This window comes from Vanacampus margaritifer, chromosome 5 (assembly GCF_051991255.1).
Source record: "Vanacampus margaritifer isolate UIUO_Vmar chromosome 5, RoL_Vmar_1.0, whole genome shotgun sequence".
Taxonomy (NCBI): Eukaryota; Metazoa; Chordata; class Actinopteri; order Syngnathiformes; family Syngnathidae; genus Vanacampus; species Vanacampus margaritifer.
Window position 1 is genome coordinate 11328816 of NC_135436.1, and position 21199 is coordinate 11350014.

Consider the following 21199-nt stretch of genomic DNA (forward strand, 5'->3'; position numbering starts at 1 on the left):
ACATACTGTATGACATACTGTAGAACCTTCGTAAATAATATATTTTATTACCATTGATATTATTAATACAACAAAAGGATCAGACAAATATCTATGCATAACCAAGAAAGTGGAAGAAAGAGGAAAAGTAATACATTATAATAGCAAATAAATAGTGTGTTAATACAATAAATACATGAAAGATTAATAAGAGCCTTCTACAATGCAGGCTACGAGAGGTCAACTTCGGAAGGGAAGTACTGCGCAAAGGTCTTTATAGAATCATTATAGCACACCTAAAACAATAACGACTGGAACAAAATTGCCCCATGTTTGTCTTCTGAACAGCATATCTATAAGATACATAACAGAGGTTGGCCTAACAACACGCTGACGGAATGCAGAAGATCACCAGGGCCGCCACATTTCCAGCATCCCCAAATGGGAGCCGTGGAGCTCCCCTCTCTCCTGGCACCCACTGACTGCTGACATATGGGAGGTGGGCTGCTCCCTCTCGTCCCTCCTGATAAATGCACGCTGGGGTCTAGCATCCTGACTGACCGCAGTTGTGATGTCATTTCTGGCTGTGTGCTCTTCAGTAGACCTCGGGAGGGACCGGAGCAGGTGGTTGAGCAGGCGGGAGCCAAGAGTTTTATCCATCCAGTCACAGGTGAGGAGCATGTTGTGGACTTCATGCATGCACTGGATGTAACCTGTGCTGTATTTCTGCTGGGCTTCCAGAGGGTCTGCAAGGGAGGACAGCTGGTTAACATGTACAACAGTGACCCCTGGTGGTGACTACGTAACGTGCGACAGGCGTGATTTCCCAGGAAGATGTTCAGAGAGGCTTTTAGTAATGGACTGAAGATTCTTACCATTGAGTTTATGAGTCTGGATATTTTGCAGATGTTTCACCGTCATCTCGAGTATGTCGGCTTTTTCAAGTTTGGATTGCTGTTGAGAGACAGTTGGCCCGCTTTAATGATGTTCATTTCTCTTACGCCTTTTTAGAGAGACTAGACACACGGAGTACTCACATCTAGCCTGAAGGCGCTGATCACGGTCTCCTTCAACTGATCCAAACAATTGTTTATCCTCTCGCGTCGTTTCCTCTCAATCAGAGGCTTCCGCATCTGTTAATTTAGGGCAGGAAAAAATGTCGACCTCAAGATTTTGATGTGTCACAGCAAAGCAACAAGCTGAAAGTTTGTCTTATAGAATACCTTCCGTTCCTCTTTTGCACTGGTGTGTCTTCCTACAGTGTTTGCCATCGATGAAGCAGTCATGATGCTGGAAGTCTCCACTCGGAATCTCAACGTCTCTAGGGCCCTCGGCGCGCTACGTCCCTCCTATTTATACAAACACAATTAGCATGTGAATGCACCAACTCTTTGGCTGTGGGATTTTCCCACACACACTCAAGACTGCCAGGTCACTGCCTCCATTCAACAGATTCACCCAGAGAACCAAGCGGCCGGGAGGAGGAGGAGGGGGAAGCACGAGCAACAGATGTCCAGCCTGAAACCATGCACTCCCTCGCAGGCCTCCGCCCATGAAAAGTTGCCATTTCCTGCTCTCCCAAAGATGAACAAGGGTGTGCAGTTACTACCTATTTGCCCTCAGGAGGCCCTCAGCCATTCTTTGCGACAGCTCCGTTACATTACACCTGCAAAGGGGCCAGACCTCCACTCCCAAAGGCCACAGACTGACGGAAAGGAAATGTTGACAAATCACCAGGGACTGAGGCAGCACATGTGTATTCATATTAGGGCTAGATGGCACCAACGAGGTTGAACTTTAAAACCTGATTAAATCATGGTTGAGCTTTAAATGCAGTTACACTAGCACTTTAGATTTAGTTGAAACCGCAATCAAGCATTAAATTAATTTGACTAATTTTTTTTAGGTGGATCGAGCAGAAATAATGAACTTCCTAGAAGAAAATTGAGAGACAGACCTCTTGAATTTTATGACGGAGAGGAATTTTTGGTGAGATTCCGGCTTACCAAGGGAACAGTTTTGGAGCTGAACAAGAAGACTGGTCCAAATGATAAACATTACAGTGACAGAAATGCAGTCTCTTTTCTCTTTCACTCCTGTTGATCCTTTAAAACTGTCAGCCAGTTGCTGCCAAGCAGTATCTTTCTTTTCACCGTGCTGTTTTCTGTTTTCTTGTCTTCTATTGTTTGCCCACATTGCTTGTTCAGTCACCATCTTTTTTCAAAGGATGTAAAGTCTGAGTCTCAAGTTAACAAGTGAGGCTAACGTTTTTACTAGCTAGCTAGCAACAGTGTACTGTTTAGCTACTCAAAAAAGTACCTGCTGAAAGAGGCTCAGGGTCCAGACAGCACACTTACTGAGGCGTAGCCTATAGACTTGTTGATATATTTAATTGCAGAATTTATTCATCGGGTCAGAAAGTTGTTTTTTCCCCCAGAGGAAAAGTTTGAGCCTCAAGTAACGTTAGGTTAACGTTTTTTTGCTAGCTAGCAACAATCAGTTCAAATTCAGTTAAACTGAGTTCTATGTAAACCGCGTGTTATATAAACTGAGGTTAATTTCAAATCTTTAACCGGATTAACTCATTTTAAACATAGTTTTACTAATATCGGATTGGAGCTCATCTTAGATCAAATTAAACCTTGTTGGTGGAACCCAACGAGGGTAAGTGTTCTTACGCAATTTTGATCATTTGATTGGGTTTGATCATTGGTGTTGTTTCACATGAAAAAAAATAGTAGTTTGGCTATAAACAGTCAAAATACAGTTTCTTACTATCTCATGTGCTCATTGGTTACTTTGCTTAGACAAAATCAGCAGAACACATCACAAATGTCACAAAGACCAATGAAAAAACATACGTCAGTTACAGCCACTCTGCTGTTTGAATGGCACACTCAGGGTTAGCTAGTAAGCTTCCAGAACCTTCTACAGCAAGGAATAAAGACACAGTATGGACATTTTGATGCCAGTTTTCTTCATTCATTGTGACACTTCATCTTTCAGCATTTAATTAATTTGCAATCATACAACAAAGCATGTCAAATGTAATTTCTGGCGAGATAATAAAAGTATTCTTCTTCTTAATTAAGTTATTGCTGCAGTCCCCGCTTCTATTGAAAGTGTGATTAAGCGACTCACTCCATAGGGACGAATCCCTAAAATACCTGCAGTGTGCCGTTTTTTGAAGAGGGAGCAGCTGACTTATTGACTACACTTTGTGCTGTCAAATGTAAAGCATCTGCTGATGACCGTTTTGCTGAGCAGATGTCGGTTTGACCGCGTGCCCACCCATCTTTGGACTGTTGACGTGGGGGCCGTGCACTGGAGCCACGCGACTGCCAGGCGAACGCTGGGTCGTGGGAACAGAAGACAGACAAAGGCTTGTATTCAGGCAGACCTAATCAGCATGAAGAGAGTAATGATCCACAGAGAGGATGGACACTAGCTGGGAGGGGGGAGGAGCCTCTGGCAAGGTGGCCAATGTGGGCAGTCGGCTTCATCTACAATTGCCACTTGAGATGCCAACAAATTGAACTAATAACTATTCTTTCAATATATTTTTGTGTTTAAAACCCCTGGGCGTTATTTGTCCATTTTCTGTTTTTCATCAAAGAAAAAGCATTTGAAAAAAATACACTAGGGACCTGACATTTTACCAGGATTGTTTAAAAATGTAGAAGTTCAAATTGGCGCCATGCTGTAATTTATAATTATTACCAAACAGGAGGGAGAGATTTACACGAAGTTGTTGTAATAATGCCCGATTTTGGCTCATTGACTCCCATTATAAATCACAGTTTTTGATATGCTGTAAACCTGATGTGTTATAATGTATTTTCCGTGATTATTGATGCAATCGCTTCTTTGACGAGTCATAAACATGAAAATAGAGGAATTTGTGTGTTTAGAGTGTTAACACAAAAATCCACTAGGTGGCGCCAAAGGCTAATAAATGAATACAAAATGCATGCATAAAAAAATTATATTGTTATGACTTATGGACTTGTTTGAGCCTCTAACTATGTCATATGAAATATATAAATTATTATTTTATTTTACATATATATAAACCATAGTTAGTCTTGCTATTAGCATAATACTGCTATTGTTGTCCATAGGGGGCATTAAAAAAATAAATAAAAATAAAAACTATATATGTGTAGATAGGTCTGATGCCACTGAACATTTTGAGTGGTTGAAAGTGAAAAAAATATCCATAAATGACTAAGTTATCTCACGTCAAAGGAAATGCCGGATTTTGGCAAAATTACAAGAGTTTTGTGCTATTCGTAAAACTGCCATTGTGTGAAATCTGGGCATGCAGAAAAAATTCTATTGTTATGACTTATGGACTTATTCAAGCCTCTAAATATGTCATATGAAATATTCAAATTAGTCTTTTATTTTATATATATATACAGCATAGTTAGTCTTGCTATTAGCATAATACCTCTATTATTGTCCATAGGGGGCATTAAAAAAAATTAATAAAATAAAAACTATATATGTATAGATAGGTCTGATGCCACTGAACATTTTGAGCGGTTGAAAGTGAAAAAAATATTCATAAATGACTAAGTTATCTCACTTCAAAGGAAATGCCTGATTTTGGCAAAATTACAAGAGTTTTGTGCTATTCAGAAAAATGCCATTGTGAAAAACTGGGCATGCATAAAAAAATTCTATTGTTATGACTTATGACCTTGTTTGAGCCTCTAACTATGTCATATGAAATATTCAAATTAGTCTTTTATTTTATATATATATATACAGCATAGTTAGTCTTGCTATTAGCATAATACTGCTATTATTGTCCATAGGGGGCATTAAAAAAATAAAATAAAATAAAAACAATATATGTATAGATAGGTCTGATGCCACTGAACATTTTGAGCGGTTGAAAGTGAAAAAATATTCATAAATGACTAAGTTATCTCACTTCAAAGGAAATGCCAGATTTTGGCAAAATTACAAGAGTTTTGTGCTATTCAGAAAAATGCCATTGTGCAAAACTGGGCATGCATAAAAAAATTACATTGTTATGACTTATGGACTTATTCAAGTCTCTAAATATGTCATATGAAATATTCAAATAAGACCTTTATTTTTTCCTTTATACAGCATAGTTAATTTTGCTGTTAGCATAATACTGCTATTATTGTCCATAGAGGGCATTCAAAAAAACTTTTTTTTTTTTTAAACTATATATGAATAGATAGGTCTGATGCCAGTGAACATTTTGAGTGGTTGAAAGTGAAAAAAATATTCATAAATGACTCAGTTATCACACTTCAAAGGAAATGCCAGATTTTGGCAAAAATTACAAGAATTTAATCAAACTATAATAACGCCCAGGGGTTAAAATGAATAATATACGAAATTGGACAAAGTGCAATTTCTGGAGAAATTGCAAGGGAATGCTGAAAGTTAAATGCTAATAGCTGAATGCTAAGATTTGAATGTATGTGGAATGATTATAAAGTAAATTGAAAGATAAATTATGTGAACATGACAAATTAATAATTGTATTTGAATGATAAATGAAAAAAAAGAAAATAAGCTGCAATCTGGCTCAGGGGTGATCCTAACCATTGACTACTGTTTACCAGTCAAAGCTCAGCCGCACTACCACTGAGCCACAGTGGACTTGCGATTAAAGCTGAATGTGAATATCTGAATGCATGTGGAATGCTTTTGGAATGCTTATGAAGTAAATTGAAAGATACATTATATGAAAATTACTCATTACTAATTGTAGTTGAATGATAAATGAAAAAAAAAGTTGAACTGCAACTATAGTTTAAGGCGGGATTCGAACCATCAAATGTACTAAAGTGTGGTCCAGGGAGAATTTGAACTGAGGTTCTCTGTGGCGACAGGTAAATGCTCTAACCACTGAGCAAAGTGACTTGTTGAAGCTTGTGACTCATAGTGTATTTATATTTAGAATTATTGTGAAAGCTGAATGCTAATATCTGAATGTATGTGGAATGCTTTTGGAATGCTTATGAAGTAAATTGAAAGATACATTGTGTGACAAAACTACCCTGTTGAGTCGGCTGTGTTACCTCCCACAGCAGCGCAAATGCACATTTCTATCTGTGATATTCTAGCAAAATACCAAAAGAAAGAAAACTTTGTGCCACACTTGCGCTGGTCACAAAAATATGGCCCTTAATATGAGCTTTCTTTAGCAGTTTGGAGCAGAGAAACACAGCACACAACAAATAAAAGATTTTGAGACACATTTGTTTGCATGTACCCATTCATTTTAGAATCAAATTTCTACTGTTTATAAAATGGATGTTGGAGCCAAGAAAAAAAAAGTCATCTTTTTTTCCTTTGATGGAGCGGGCACTGGTCACTTACTTGCTAATTGCTAAATTATCACTGGCTACAAGTTTTTTCCCCTCACACTAGATTTATTCAATTTTCCTTAAGCTTTCTTTTTATTAACCTTGTCTAGAAAGAACTAACATGAATCATCAAAAGAAAAGAAAAAGCAGAAATATTCACTTACCTTCCAGTGAGGAAATAACATTCATAACATGATAACAATATGGAGTCCTGCAAGTTACTATTGTCAGCATACAACGAAAGACCAAGAAGGCTTCTGTTTTTTTATGAAGCAGCTCATCATAATTATCTTAAAAAAACTCAAACAAAACGTTACTTGGATAAAATAAAGGGTACCATTAAACTAATAGAGTATATAATATACAGAAAATAAACTGTTAAATGTCTGTCTGATTGAAGGGGCTGGTTGAAGTTTATACATTTATAAGGGTTTGGGATATACTGTATACTAGTGTTGTTCCAATACCGTTATCGGGAGAGGCACCGATACTGCATTAAAACAGTGGCATTGGCATCGGCGAGTACTAACAAGTAAGATGCCAATGCCATTATTTCTGACGCTAATAAAGGACTTTGGATGCAGCATCTTGTGTCTTCCCTGTGCATGACATTCAGATAGGAGATATCCTATTGGCCCTTGAATGCTTTGAACCAATGGCAGCGCAAATTTTTCATGTTGAGAAAAAACAACAGCCTAGGTATCAGTTTATGCCAATACCGCAAAACTGGTTATTGGAATTGGTATCGGGGGCCAAAAACTGTATCGGAACAACAACAACAATTTTTTTGCTGGTTATATAATCTGTGGGCAACCCTAACCTGTAAAATGAGACGGAAATATGAGTCGTTTCCCCTTTGCTGCTATAACATCTCATTTGCCTGTCATTCTCGATAGCACATTATCCTTTGAAGCACATCAATAAAATTACACGGTCCGCATACTTTCACTTGTCCACCTTGGTCCATTTGTCACAGCCAAGTGCACTGCTATCCAGTTGTCAACACCCCGGTCACATGCCGCTTGGATTATTCTCATGTTTAGAGACCATGTTGTCATCACGCATCCTTGCGGGCCATCGCAACAATTTCATCATTTCAACCCTCATCTTCCTCTTCAATAGCTCGAGCCTGTTTATCCTCTTTTGGTTGCAAAAGATTGTTTCAAGCCCTGAAGATGAGTCATATGTGTACTTTACCGTATTTAATTTTCTGACAATAGACCGGTTACTTTTTTTTTTTAAACCTTCGTAGATGACACAATGGAAAAAAATACATACATGGAGTGGTAAAGTTAGCCACGGGTGAGATCTTGATTGACTGATTAACTGGTGAGATCTTATATGAAGAGCAATAACATACAGTACAGGCCAAAACCTCATTTCACCTCATTCAATGTGTCAATTGCTTTATTTGCATTACTATTTACATTGTACATTCCCACTGAAGGCATCAAAACTAAGAACTGACTAGTTCTAAAACTAATCTACTTAAAAAAAAAAAAGATGAAATGACTGAAAACATGTTTTAGATTGTAGTTTCTTCAAAATAGCCACCTTTTACTCTGAATACTGCTTTGGACACTCTTGGCATTCTCACCTCTGGGAATGATTAAGCTCATCAAGGTAAAGCCAAGAGTGTGCAAAAAGTGACTATTTTGAAGAAACTAGAATATAAAACGTGTTCTTATTATTTCACCTTATTTTAAAGTACATAACTCTACATGTATTCATTCATAGTTTTGATGCCTTCAATGAGAATCTACAATGAAAAATTAGTCATGAAAATAAAGAAAATGCATTGCATGAGAAGGTGTGTCCAAACTTTTGGCCTGTACTGTATTTAAGCATGACCCTGGGAATGCAAATGAATTGATGACTGCGGGGAAGCAAGATATTCCCCATGCATGGCTTTATTTCAGAGAACTGATTAATGTTGTCGGCAACAAGAAGGATTTGTTTGTTGTGTGTTTGTGTCTAAAAACACATACAAATAAAGTTTTTTTTCCTAGCATTACCCAATTTAGCATTTTTTTTGTTCCTTAGTTCACAACATTAGCAAAGCTATTGGGACACAGTTTGGTAGCATAAATGAGCCAACGTTATTTTATACAACATGTGACATATAACGTGATCTTTTCAAGAACAGACAAACTATTTTGTGCATAGAGAATGTTTTCTCCCAAGTTGGGTGTTGCATAATACTGTACTGTAATTGACACTAAAAATGCATTATTTTTTTCACGCTTAACTTTTGTACTCAAATTCATACAACATTTCGTTCTAACAGTGACATCAATGTTAAGATTACATTTTGTATTTGTCGATGCCACGTTCATTATCACCAGTGTCTTAATAAGAAAAGCTGAAAAGCGCTTTGACATGTAGCCTACTGTTATATGTAAACAATACCTAACGTTTTCTTAATTGTTAATAAATTAACATTGCGGTTAAACCCAGGGACTAGTGAGGCTAGCGGTTCGGAAACTGGATGGAAGAACTCGATGGCGGGTTCAGCTCGCTCTCTAGCGGACGTTTACCCGCAGCGACTGCACTGCATCAGACGGCCATAGGGGGGCGCAAGAGACACGGGACGATGACAGTCTGCTAATATTACCAGCCAGACGCAGTGAGAGGAGCGGAGGTGCAACTGGGAAACAGTGGCTACACAACTAACTACAGTACGAACGAGGGGGGACGACGACGACGCAGGAAAACAAAGCACTTTTTGTCCCGAGGAGGGCCTGCGTTGCCTTTTACCGACGTGACGAATTGGGGGAAACGAGTGAAAACGCTGTTCACGAGGTAATCTGCTGAATTTCCAGTGTTCCCAATGTACATTTGTGCAGATTATATTGTGCGACTACATTACTTAGCAGGCGAAGCCCTAAAAGGTATCTCGTTGAAAACGTGTTCGCCTTTCTGACATTTATCTTGATGACGTCGGGAGTGTTTAAACGCACATTTAGCATGCTGTTGTTGATGTCAAGCATGGGTTTGATTGTGCAAGATGTCGCGCGGAGCTTTTGCCAGGCCTGGCCATGCTAAGCTAACTCACCATCTTTAGATTGTTGACCTACGGTTCGGAATTAACGGCCACACTACGTGTTCCGACAGCGAGTGATTTTACACACTACAAAGGAGTGATCTACTTATCATGTTTCGGAAGCAGGAAGCCTGTCACAGTCCTGACAGTGACACGCTACAACGAGCACAACACGTATTCACTCGGGAGCCAGCAGCAGTTTCGGTGAGCTGTGATTGAAGCTTAATAGGCCGCTTTGCCTCGCAAATAGATTCCCATTTGGCTGCCAAATCAGTACATAGTAAGGGACACACATGTGCACTGCTCCGCCTTGATGCCGTGTCTGTTTTTGCCACGCAATGAATACGTATGCATTGTGCCAGCTGGGCGCAAAGTTGGCACGCTTTAGCCCATCACAAAGCAGGCATGGTTGGACACAGATGGGAGGTGCTCAGCGTCACGTTACCAACTGCTCAATGGGCCGTTAGCTTTCATTTATGATTGGCCCCTGGTTTTAATTAACGTTGTCAGGCAACACTGCAAATCAAGTAATCACCTAATTGCACATTGGAAGTCGATCAAGAGATGATTGTGGATGCACTCGTTTGTTTACGTCATTGTAGCTACTCCACAACAAGCCAGTAAGACCAATCTTAGTCATATAGCAACACAACATTTATAATGGCCATTATTTTAATAGTGTTCTGCTACGTCGTTTATGCTAAAAGCTTTATTATGATGCACTGCAGTAATACACCAACGCAAACACAAATAAAAAGTACTGGGTGATATGACCAAAAATAAAAATGGAGATTTTTAAAAAACGATTTTAATCAAAGTAACAAATCCAACAAACATTTATCTCTCGGTGTCATTTATGCAAAAATAAATCCTTTGCAAAAGGTTCAGACAACAATGTATAGTAATTTTAAATCAGTTTTGATGTACACTTAACAATCATTCTTTGTGTTGTGCATAACTTGCTTAAATGCTACAATTAAGTAGTTAGTAACTATCATAAACGTGTCTTGTGAGCCACCCATCCAGCATTCTGCCACTTACTCAAAATTACAACTCACAGTATTGTTTTGATATAACAGAACTGAAGAACATATATATAATAGTCCAGAAGAAGACAAGCGTGTATTTATTTATATGCTCCTCAATTTCACGATTTAGCTCATTTTCAGCGATTTGATTTTTAAAAAGACTAATTGATTGGATTTATTGCCCAGCCCTATTTAGGTGTGTGACATTGTTTACTTGTTTGCATTGTTGGCATAAACTTACTTGTCATCTTATATTGAAAATGTTTTCCTCATGTGACTAGGTTTGGGTGTCGATGTTTGATCACTTGAACATGTCAAGTAGCAGCAGTTGATGGAAGCTGCCATATGCGATGCCTTCCTATTTGCGTCACTGATACTGAAGCAGGTCAGGAGCAGAAAGGCTGCCTGCTGGATATGTTAACAAGCATTAGTCGGGGTGAAAGACGGATTTGGCCACCTGGCAAACTTGAGGTGTGTCCAGATTATGAACAATGTAATATTAGGCAACCTTCTCATGGCCATTCTTGACAAAACCACTGCTAATATGTGTTGTAAATATGAATAGGGATTGGTTGCAGTTTCATTCCTTGATACGGCTAGATTTTTATTCTTGGTGAAAAACAGGCGTCAGGGGGGGAAAAATGCTCACTTTAAACCCTAAGACAACAAAATATTAACTTCATCAGCAAGTAACGATCTGCAAAATATTTGCTTAGTTCTCTGTTTAGTTGAACATCTTTTATGCCACATACCGCTTCATGAACAATTGGATACTGCTTGATGGGGTACAGAGTGTGGTCATCCGCAACCACAAATTTGTAGTTCCAGTGATGAGCCATAAGTGTGACATTCACCTTGAGACTTCTATGACTCATGCTATGACGCAAACTCCAATATTGCGTATTATAATATTAGTTTGCATTTAGACTGTTATTCTATTTTGGCCATCTGCCAAAAATGTTTGTCTGTAGTAAGTCTAATGTAACTGGGTGGGTCAGGGGCCCGGGTAGATAAAGAGACCTTGTAGTTTTGTAACTCAAGTTAACCAGCACCAGTGAGATAAGGCTGTCAACAGCTGTTTGTTACGTTTATCTTTGGTCACGTGGTTCAGGTTTGAGAAGGAAAAACAGATATTGACACAATTAACAGGAATTTGAATTGTTTTCATTTAATTTGTTGCCATTGTGCTAAATAAAATCTACAATGGATGTGATATAGAAGAGCGCTGATTATAAACATGTAATAAGCTGGGGATGAAACCATTTTAATGTTTTAGGTTGGGTCAGTAGTCAGGAATATATAAAGAAAATTTCTTTTTTTCAGCCATTAACATTTCATCGTCTGAGCCCTTTTGAACACTTTAAATTGCTTAATAATTTGTCAAATAAATACATAAATAAGACCCACATGACTGGACTGACCAATAATATAGATTCATAAAAATATACTGCAATAAATTTACCAAATTGTGGCATAGGCAAATAAACCCGTATTTAAATTTTAATTAAACTGAAAAACATGCTTACTGGCGTCAAATATATTCTCTTGATAAAAATTAATTATGACGCCCCAAATAAATTCACAACACTATTAAATCATATAAGTCATTGTTGTGTGGGGTTTGCATGCATAAAAAAAGTATTTTGGGTGTTACAGTTTTCAATCTAAAATGACCAAAAGTGCCGAAAGATGCTTATTTGACATTTTTTGCTATTCAAAATAGAATATGTTGCATCGGTTCTGGCGTGTGTGTCTTGTGATTTTTGTTGAGTTTAGTTTGCCTATTCTTTACATTTCTTTCAGCAAAATTGTAATAATACTGAGAATTAAAATAATTGTGGTCACTATAATTGTAATGACAGTTTGATTTGGACTGTACGTGAAATTGGACGGGCCAAGTCAGCTGCAGCAACCATTTTCTACGTTGCAGTGAGCGGTTGCACTCGGCCGTAGATATCGTGCCAACACAACACAAGCATTTCTTCGAATCTGTTTGACAAGATTGAACTAGTATTAGAGATCGAGGAGGAGTTGTGAAGCACAACAGTACTTGTTTTGCCTCGTGACACTCGATGCAGCAATTTACAATCACAGCATTGATGTGGAAGTCTCTGTTGAATCGTATGGATAAGGCAGTAGCTTTATCTACTGTTGTCATTTTTCTGTCCAAACATGCCTTCTGTCACGTCTGCATGGAACATTTTCAGAGAGCCTCTGTGTATCATCCTTCCATTTACTTCACACGCTTTTGCAATTCTTTTGAACTTGTTCAAACGTGTCTTCATGGGCAGAATCGTACTTTCACAGCGGATAAATTGACATGATAGTAATTTGTGCTCCCCTCTTTCCAACTCAGGTGGGCCACGCGCTTCCCAGTTTGTCGTGGTAACCCACCGCCATGCCGTTCCCTTTTGGCAAGTCCCACAAGTCGCCGACGGACATCGTTAAGAACCTAAAGGACAGCATGACGGTGCTTGAGAAGCACGACATCTCTGACAAAAAGGCCGAGAAGGTAGGCTGAAGCTCACAAAATGGATCTTGATCGGCTTTACCTTGCATTTTGTAGTCATTCGTTCTGTATTTCCATGCATCTACATGTTCAGGCCACGGAAGAGGTGTCAAAGAGCCTGGTGGCCATGAAGGAAATCCTTTATGGGACAAATGAGAAGGAGCCCCAGACGGAAGCAGTGGCCCAACTCGCTCAGGAGCTTTACAACAGTGGTTTGCTCAGCACGCTGATTGCCGACCTGCAGCTCATTGACTTTGAGGTAAACAAAGAAGACAAAGCAACTCGATCAGTAAACCGCCATATACACTGCAAAAAGGACTGTAGAAAATTTAAGGAGAAAAAAAAGTAAAATAAGAAAATTATTACTTCAAATAAGCAAAATTGTCTGCCAACAGAACAAGAAAATTTTACTTACATTTACCTGTAAGATTTTGAAAAATAAGAAAATAATTCTAGGCCCATATCAACCACTGCAGTCTTGAAAATAGTATTTTTAGACTAAAAACAAGTAATGTTGCCTTTTTTTTCAAGCTGTAATAAATATAACTATTTTCTTAAAATACATTTTTAAAAAGTTGTTGTTTTTTACGCTTGGATAACTTATAGGCTGAGTGTCTAGCAGTAAGGTAACAGGTCCCATTTTCTTTGTCATGACCGAGCCAGGAATTGAACCCACAACCTTCAAGTGTGAGAGTATTCACTCTACCACTAGACCACTGAGCTGGTACTGAAACAAGGAAAAATGAGTTTAGAACCATATTGCACTCGATACTGATACTTGTTTCATACTTGCATTTTTCACATTTATCTTATTACTAGATTATGCAAAATCTTAAAAGAAGAACATTAATGAAAGCCCAGCTCAGGGCCTTTGATGTCGGTGAGTTGTCATCTTAAAATATGGAAAATGCTTGTTTTAAGTCTCACTGTAATTAAAACTGGCTGTTAACACTCAATGCCAAGACTGCTTGATCAAATAAGATAATTAAGTAATAAGTATCTTAAAATAAGCATCATGGTTTTGCCTGACAATTTCAATTTAAGTACAACGATCTTGTCAAATCAAAATAAGCAAATTTAGGTTAAATTTAAGAAATTATATCTTACTTAAGATTTCAGTTTTTGTAGTGTAGATGTGTTCAGTTTGTGTAGAACCCTGGTTACAGTTTTAATTTAACCACAAAGTTGGTGTGTTTGTGTCGCTACAAACATGATATAAGTGGTATCTCTTCTAACAGATGAAGTTGTGTCATTCTTCCTCATATTTGCATAATTGAGAAGAATAACAATTTGAGCTTCAGTGGAATCGCAAATGTCAGTAGTGTGCAGTGCTGGTGAGAGCAAAGGCCAGAATTACAAAAACAGACTCTTGCCTGCAAATGAGCTTTCAATGACTAAATTTAAATAACAATTTGATCGTTATTGAGATACTTGGTCAAAAATATTGATGTGAAATGTTTTCCATATCACAGTCCTTTTTCTAGTCTAGTCTTTTTTTGGTTGGTGTAAAAAAGTTTGAGAACCACTGTTCTACATGCATAGTATGATAAAAAATTGGAGACTGCACGGTGGGTTAAATGTTGATAACTACACGTTTAGAAATCTAAGTGGGCACTAGATAGCTTTCTATGAATTGTGCTTTTCCCAGTTGGTACCGTTGTCTCAAGGGAGAGCTTATATGCATTATATGAGTGTTTGATAGGTACCTAATATTGCTGGACATTGAACAGTGTCCTCCCTGTTAGGTTTTACGATTAGCCGTGTTTTTTAGATGTCAGGATTATATAACCGTAGCCGTTCAACAACACCGGTTATTTCCGCTCACAACAGTCCGTCAGTTTAAACTCACGTGCGGCTCTTCTGTTTCCACACGGCCCATTTAGCGGGCGCTCGACAACACACGGCTCAGCCTTACTGGATAGGCTGTAGGCCGAGCCTGTGTCCAAATTCACAAGGCGGGGTCCTCCGAGGGCTGCATGATGACACTCTCGGCGGGACTCGACGGCACGCACGGACTTACACGTGAATGGACTGTCGGTCAATGCGCTGCCGACAAGCAGCATTGACAATCCATTCGTATGTAAGTCCATGCGTGCTGTCGAGTCGGGCCGGGAGCTGACGTCATGCCGCTGACAAATTCGGCCCGAGACTTTTGAAGCCCCCGGGCCGCCTTCTAGGGACTCCCAAAGAACCTATCTCGGCATTTGGCTGCAAAATGCCTACATGTGTAGCGGTAAACTGCACAAATCTGTTGTTTAAAGGCTGTGGACGAGCATTTTACTTATACCCAGTATGATTGAAATTGAAAGATGAAAGAAAAAGATGATTTTCTTTAAGATGAAAGAAAAAGAGGGTACATACCTTTCAATTGTTATACATAGTGCCCAGGTCCATTCTTTATATTTTATTGTTCAGTTATTTATTTTCACTTTGTTAAAATAAACCTAAAGTTAAAGCCAATTTGAGCTTTTCAAGTTCTGAAACTCTAATGTTAATTTTTTTTTTTTACTTATTTGTGTGCTGTATTTGTTTTAAAAGGCAGCAACTTTTTTATTTCAGTTTTTCTCAGACTATAATCATACACCAAAATATGAAACCATTGCTACTCCCTGTGTTGTTACACGAAATACTGCTGGGTGCCGGAACACACTAAAGTTAAAACATCAATGATTGTAGGTGCCAATGCTTGCCTGTCTCATTTCTTGTAGTAGCAATAATTATTGGTGTATTTTGACATGAACTTGAAGTTTTGAGTCATGGTGCTGGCAAAACGTGGATGGTGACATCTTATCCGTGTTGGTGCAGAACAAAGCACTGTGTTCCTGCCACGCGCCGCACCAGTTCTGCTCACTCTGCTTCCCTGACTCATCCACTTGTGTCAGTAGTGGCTGCGTTGTGTGATCTGACACTTATTTTTTCATCCTCCCGTATACGATACTTCCTGGGTTGAGAAATACACATCACAATACAATATGTAGAGATGTTCAATGTTCTTTTTTTCCAGACCAATAACATTACAAGACAGTACTCACTAATACCAAGTACCGATAACTCGAGTACTTTTGATATATCAAATTTAACATAATGACAAAAAAAAATGATGATTCACTGATGTTACACTGCTGCAGTATAGCACCATCTACTGCCAAGGAGGACTTATTGGATGTTGTTTGCCTGAAGTATTGGTAGCTGGTATCAGCAGCCTCCATGAGTACCCGGTATCTTAAAATAAGGCTGATATCAGTGCTCACCCATTCCCACAAATATGGAAGAATGTGGAAATGCCGTCATCTTAATTTCCTGTTTTTTCCTCACTGGCTTGTTGGTTTTGGAGTGTGTCATGAAAGTATGTCTTCATTGTATTCTGCATCAGCCATTCATGTCTTTATTGATATATTTAACTCACAGGGTAAGAAAGATGTAGCTCAGATCTTCAACAACATCTTGAGACGTCAGATTGGCACTCGGACACCTACGGTGGAGTACCTTTGTACCCAGCAGAATATACTCTTCATGTTACTAAAAGGGTAGGAAACGTTTTTAACGCTGTGCTCAAGTAGAAATGAAAGCATGCTAACAACTTCTGCAATGTTGTCTAAATGTTAGAGATGTCATATTTCTTAAAGGGGAAGTCAAGTCAAAAATGTTCTTTACAATATGTTCTTGGTGCCCTCGGTACTGAAAATGACATCACAGTACCTAAGGGCTGGGGTAACGACCAATTACGGCTCTCCTGTTTTATGGGTTTTGTCATGTGCTGAGTGCGCTTAGGCACTATAATGTCATTTTCAGTTGACAGGAAGGGGCAAAATGGCCACCACCGAGATGGATGAAAACGGGTGGGATTTGCTGCTTAATTCATATTCCACAAACATATTAATTCATCAGAATGCTGTGTTTAGCTCATTTGCTCCCAAAATGTATAAATACGTTAAATTTTAAATATCACCGTGCTCCCAAAGACATTTTAATATGTTTTTTTAATGCTAGAGCATACAGAAGGCTTTGATGCAGCCTCTCAACTGAAGAGAATGCTTAAAGCAATGGTAGTTATTACAAAAACGGCCAGCAGGTGGCAGCAGAGCATAAGAGATCAACCAGGGCCATCTAGCAAAAAGCTGTTTCCCCCACTGTTTTAAACAGATTTATGAATACTGATGAAACTTAGCTTGATTCTAATGCTAATTGCTGCAAAATGGAAACAGATACAAATATACTTTTGATGAAAGAAGAGACTCTAATCTTTCTATTGGTAGGTTCCATGTTTTTATAGCAATAGTACACAATATTCTGTGGACCTTGCAAAATCAGTCGGGATCCAATAAAACTGCCAGGAACGAAGGGGGTTGCTTCAGTGAAAATGGCTGGGAGCGAATGAGCTAGACTAGTGAAGGTGCATAGAACATGGTATTTATTGTACATTAAGTTTTTTGAATTTAATTCTCCTTGAAAGATGGCTGAAATGCTCGTTATCTGAAACTACAAAAAACAAACAATACTCTGCTGTGTGTGTTTGTATGTGTAGGGTTAATACTAGTTTTTGAGTGGTCCTTGTTGTGCTGCGCAGGTACGAGTCTCCAGAGATAGCACTAAACTGTGGAATCATGTTGCGGGAGTGCATCCGACATGAACCCCTGGCCAAAATCACACTCTGGTCGGAGCAGTTTTATGACTTTTTCCGCTATGTAGAGATGTCCACCTTTGACATTGCCTCAGATGCATTTGCCACTTTCAAAGTAAGTGCGAGAAATACGGTTGCCCACCCACAAACACTGAATCATTGCATGACGTTTTTCGTGATCACGACATGAGCATAACATTTTGGTAGGACAACTATATACTCTAATTGGCTTTTTTATTCACACGTATTGGAAAGCATGAGAAAATCCATGTGTTTACTATTATTGATCATTTCCACCAATACACAACTGACACACTCAGTTCAGGGTTCTCAATCTGGGATATTTTGTTCTATGTTTTTGTTCTACCTGTCTAATCAGAAAACATAAGAGCGGACATTGTCATGACCAAGTTTTAATTTGTTGTGAATTTGATTATAGGACCTCCTCACAAGACACAAGCTACTGAGTGCAGAGTTTCTGGAGCAACATTATGATAGAGTAAGTGTGTCTAGTTCCCCTGTCAGGTTGTCATGTGTGATACTGAATAAATCATCAGTGAGGGAATAAATTGTGTACATTTACTGCTGATGTTGGAATTCTTAGTTGTTGTTTTTTGTCAATAATACCCTGTGAACCCCTTCAGACCCATAGATTGTCCCAGTGGACATGACATATTTGCGTTTCTAAAACAATAAAATGCATAATTTGGATGATGTCAACACTTCTGGTTCATGATTGGCTCTTAACTAACCAATCACAATCGCAAGTTGATTTGCATGATGTTCATGTAATTTTTTTTGCATATAAGCTTGGTAAGTTTACAACACCTTACAGCCATATTATCCTGGCGTCCACTACAACAACTAAAAACATGAGATAAAAAAAAAATTCCAAGTTGTTCTTAAGAATCAAAATCAACACACATAAAAAGAAAGAAATTTTGCCCAGCAGAAAAAAAACTTTTTGAGGGTTTTGTGTGTGAAACTATTCCTTGTCCCAATGAGATTATCAGCTTCTGTTTTGCATTTATTCCCTCTGTAGTTCTTTAGTGAATACGAGAAGTTACTCCACTCTGAAAACTACGTGACAAAAAGGCAGTCTCTCAAGGTAAACGCATGGATCCACACCCACAACATATGTAAATGAGCACCATCTAGTGGTGAACCATTGTCGGTGTTTTCTTAGCAGCCACTCGGCTCTTAAGAAATGAACTGAATTGATAAATGTTTTGTTTTCTCACTGTGAAATGACAGTTACTGGGAGAGTTACTCCTTGACCGGCACAACTTCAGCATCATGACGAAATACATCAGCAAGCCTGAAAATCTGAAACTCATGATGAATTTGCTACGTGACAAGAGCCGCAACATTCAGTTTGAGGCCTTCCACGTTTTTAAGGTAAACTTATTCAGAAGGAAACCAAAAACGCCTTTACACATCACATGATGCTAAATTTATTTTCTCTATTTGTTGTTGTTTTTTTGTGAATGTCAACAAATGCCAGGTGTTTGTGGCCAACCCTAACAAGACTCAGCCCATCCTGGACATCTTATTGAAGAACCAGGCCAAGCTCATTGAGTTCCTCAGCAAGTTCCAGAACGACAGAACAGAGGACGAACAGTTCAATGATGAAAAAACCTACCTGGTCAAACAGATCCGGGACCTCAAGAGGCCCGCCCCGCAGGATGCCTGAGGCAAGGTGCCAAGGACAACGAAGGGGGCGGGGACACAATTTCTTGATTGCTTAACACCTGCTTAACAGACCCATCAGCTGCTGCTGTTCTGGTTTCTGAACCACATTTCCAGAAACAAACTAAAAACAACAAACGTATTTCAAGTTGTTGGGAAGTCACCGGCCCATCAAGTGAACATTTTTGTTTTGTTTTCCCCACTAGAGTTTTTGTTCAAAAGAAAACAGTAGATGCTGCTGCTTTCATGCACCTTGAACCACATATGGTCCAATAACACACAAGTCTGTCATAAACAAAAGCCAATGAACCATAAGGTACGCTTCAGACACACACAGGAAGCCAAGAGTTCAGCCCTACACTCTGATACACACAATATTATGGCCTCCAACTTTTGTGATGGAAATGGTACGAGAAACATGGTTGTATGCTGCATGCCTTGGAAGGTGCCAGATGGGCAGATCTGCACCTGATGGCGGCGCTGCCGCGGCATCCCGGCCAATGTGGCTGCCATGTTGAAGTGTCAGACTGACATGCACATGCGTCAATGCCTTCATCCAATACGATGGTGACCTCCTGCTTGCTGTGTTAAATGACCCAGCACTGAAAATACTCGGGCGAAGGAAGAGAGATGTAACTTCAGAAAGCCCAAAAGTCCTCTCTGTGTACTTTTCTTGGACAGGGAGAACATGTACATATGCCTTTATTTTTTTTTTTTTTGCTTTGTAGATTTTGTTTTGTTTAACCGTTACATAGGAATATAATATTGATATAAACATAACGTTAATGGTAATCAAATTTGTAAACCTTAAGCGAGACAAGTGTCAATTGTTTTTACATTTCATTTTACTGCTGAAATGGTTGCTGGGTTTCTTGTATGTAACTTAAAGGGCAGCTCCCAGTTAGCTACCTGACAGAACATGAATAAAATGCACAAAGAAGGAAATTGGAATTATTACAAAGAGATCTGTTCTGTCAGCACCTTGCTGATTGGGTGGCTCGAACATCACTTCTGGATAGGAAAGGAAGGTTGAGATCAGTACTGCTTTAATTAAAAGCTAATTGCCTGCTTTGTAACTAACTGCAGTTTGGAGGTGCAGATCATCAATATGAGTGATTGGTATGTCCCTCTTCGTTCGGAGCTATTGGCCTGTTTCTTGGGGAGTGCTTTTATGGTAAACTTAGCAGGACTTTGGTCGCTTTCCTACTTCCCCCAAGGGTCTTTTAATTGAATAGAAGTCCAGTACAATGATGAGTGTTCAGCAGTCGTGGCTAGGAGACTTTTTAGGTGTGATGGTTTGTCTTTATTGAACAAATTTATCAACAGAATTGCAGTGAGTTGACAATAGTCCACATCTTGAGAACTCATTTTAGATCAAACAGATAGTAATAAATGCATATAGTGCAGGCCACAGCACTGTTCAGAGCCCGGCCCCTCCATTCACATTGAACATGCATGTTCCTACACTGGCTGTGCATGATGCTGTACTAATGGTGATGTACTGGAGTAGTTAATTTAACAACTTTGACATATCACATTGAACTCTGCTTGTATGCAGCTTTTGACACCAATTTCAGCATAAAACGTTTGGGTGCTTTCGGAAGTGTCAAAGTCCTGAGCCGATTGAGAATAAAGAAAAAAGTTTGAAATAAAGTGATGCTGATATTTTTGACTCACTGTGTTAGTGTGACTGGTCTTGGGATAACAAAAAATTAATTTGGATTTTATTTTCAATTATTGTTTTCATTAATAATATTAGCATTTACATAGGTTTATAGTCAAATTTGCAGATTTCAGAGTTGTTTTATTATGAGATGTAGCAGATATGCATGAAAATACTGGATTCGTGGGTTGGTGTAGTGTCCACCAGAACTACATTGGTTTGAAAAAGAAAAGATATTTTTAAAAAATTATTTTTTATGAAATGGCTCCGTTTGCTGACCAAACCCAGAAAACAAGTGAGCAGCGATT

General features: G+C 38.7%; 2 protein-coding genes across 3 annotated transcripts; one reads left to right on the forward strand and one right to left on the reverse strand.

Moving 5' to 3' along the window:
• On the reverse strand, nt 1-9683 carry her8.2 (hairy-related 8.2). 2 transcript variants are annotated; one of them, XM_077565989.1, is made up of 5 exons: nt 9488-9683; nt 1203-1328; nt 1017-1112; nt 855-933; nt 1-725 (listed from the first exon to the last, which is right to left on the reverse strand). In XM_077565989.1, exons 2-5 carry the CDS (start codon nt 1263-1265, stop codon nt 388-390), a joined length of 576 nt encoding a protein of 191 aa, XP_077422115.1. In that variant the 5' UTR covers nt 1266-1328; nt 9488-9683; the 3' UTR covers nt 1-387. The 2 variants fall into 2 exon arrangements, with proteins under 2 accessions (XP_077422115.1, XP_077422114.1); XM_077565988.1 differs by having other exon boundaries at nt 9394-9683.
• On the forward strand, nt 8879-20902 carry cab39 (calcium binding protein 39). Its single transcript, XM_077565987.1, has 9 exons — nt 8879-9140; nt 12766-12921; nt 13013-13177; nt 16327-16445; nt 17486-17654; nt 17979-18038; nt 18582-18647; nt 18794-18937; nt 19044-20902. The coding sequence occupies exons 2-9, from the start codon at nt 12808-12810 to the stop codon at nt 19230-19232; spliced, it is 1026 nt and encodes a 341-aa protein (XP_077422113.1). The 5' UTR covers nt 8879-9140; nt 12766-12807; the 3' UTR covers nt 19233-20902.
• Nucleotides 20903-21199: the final 297 nt, after the last annotated feature.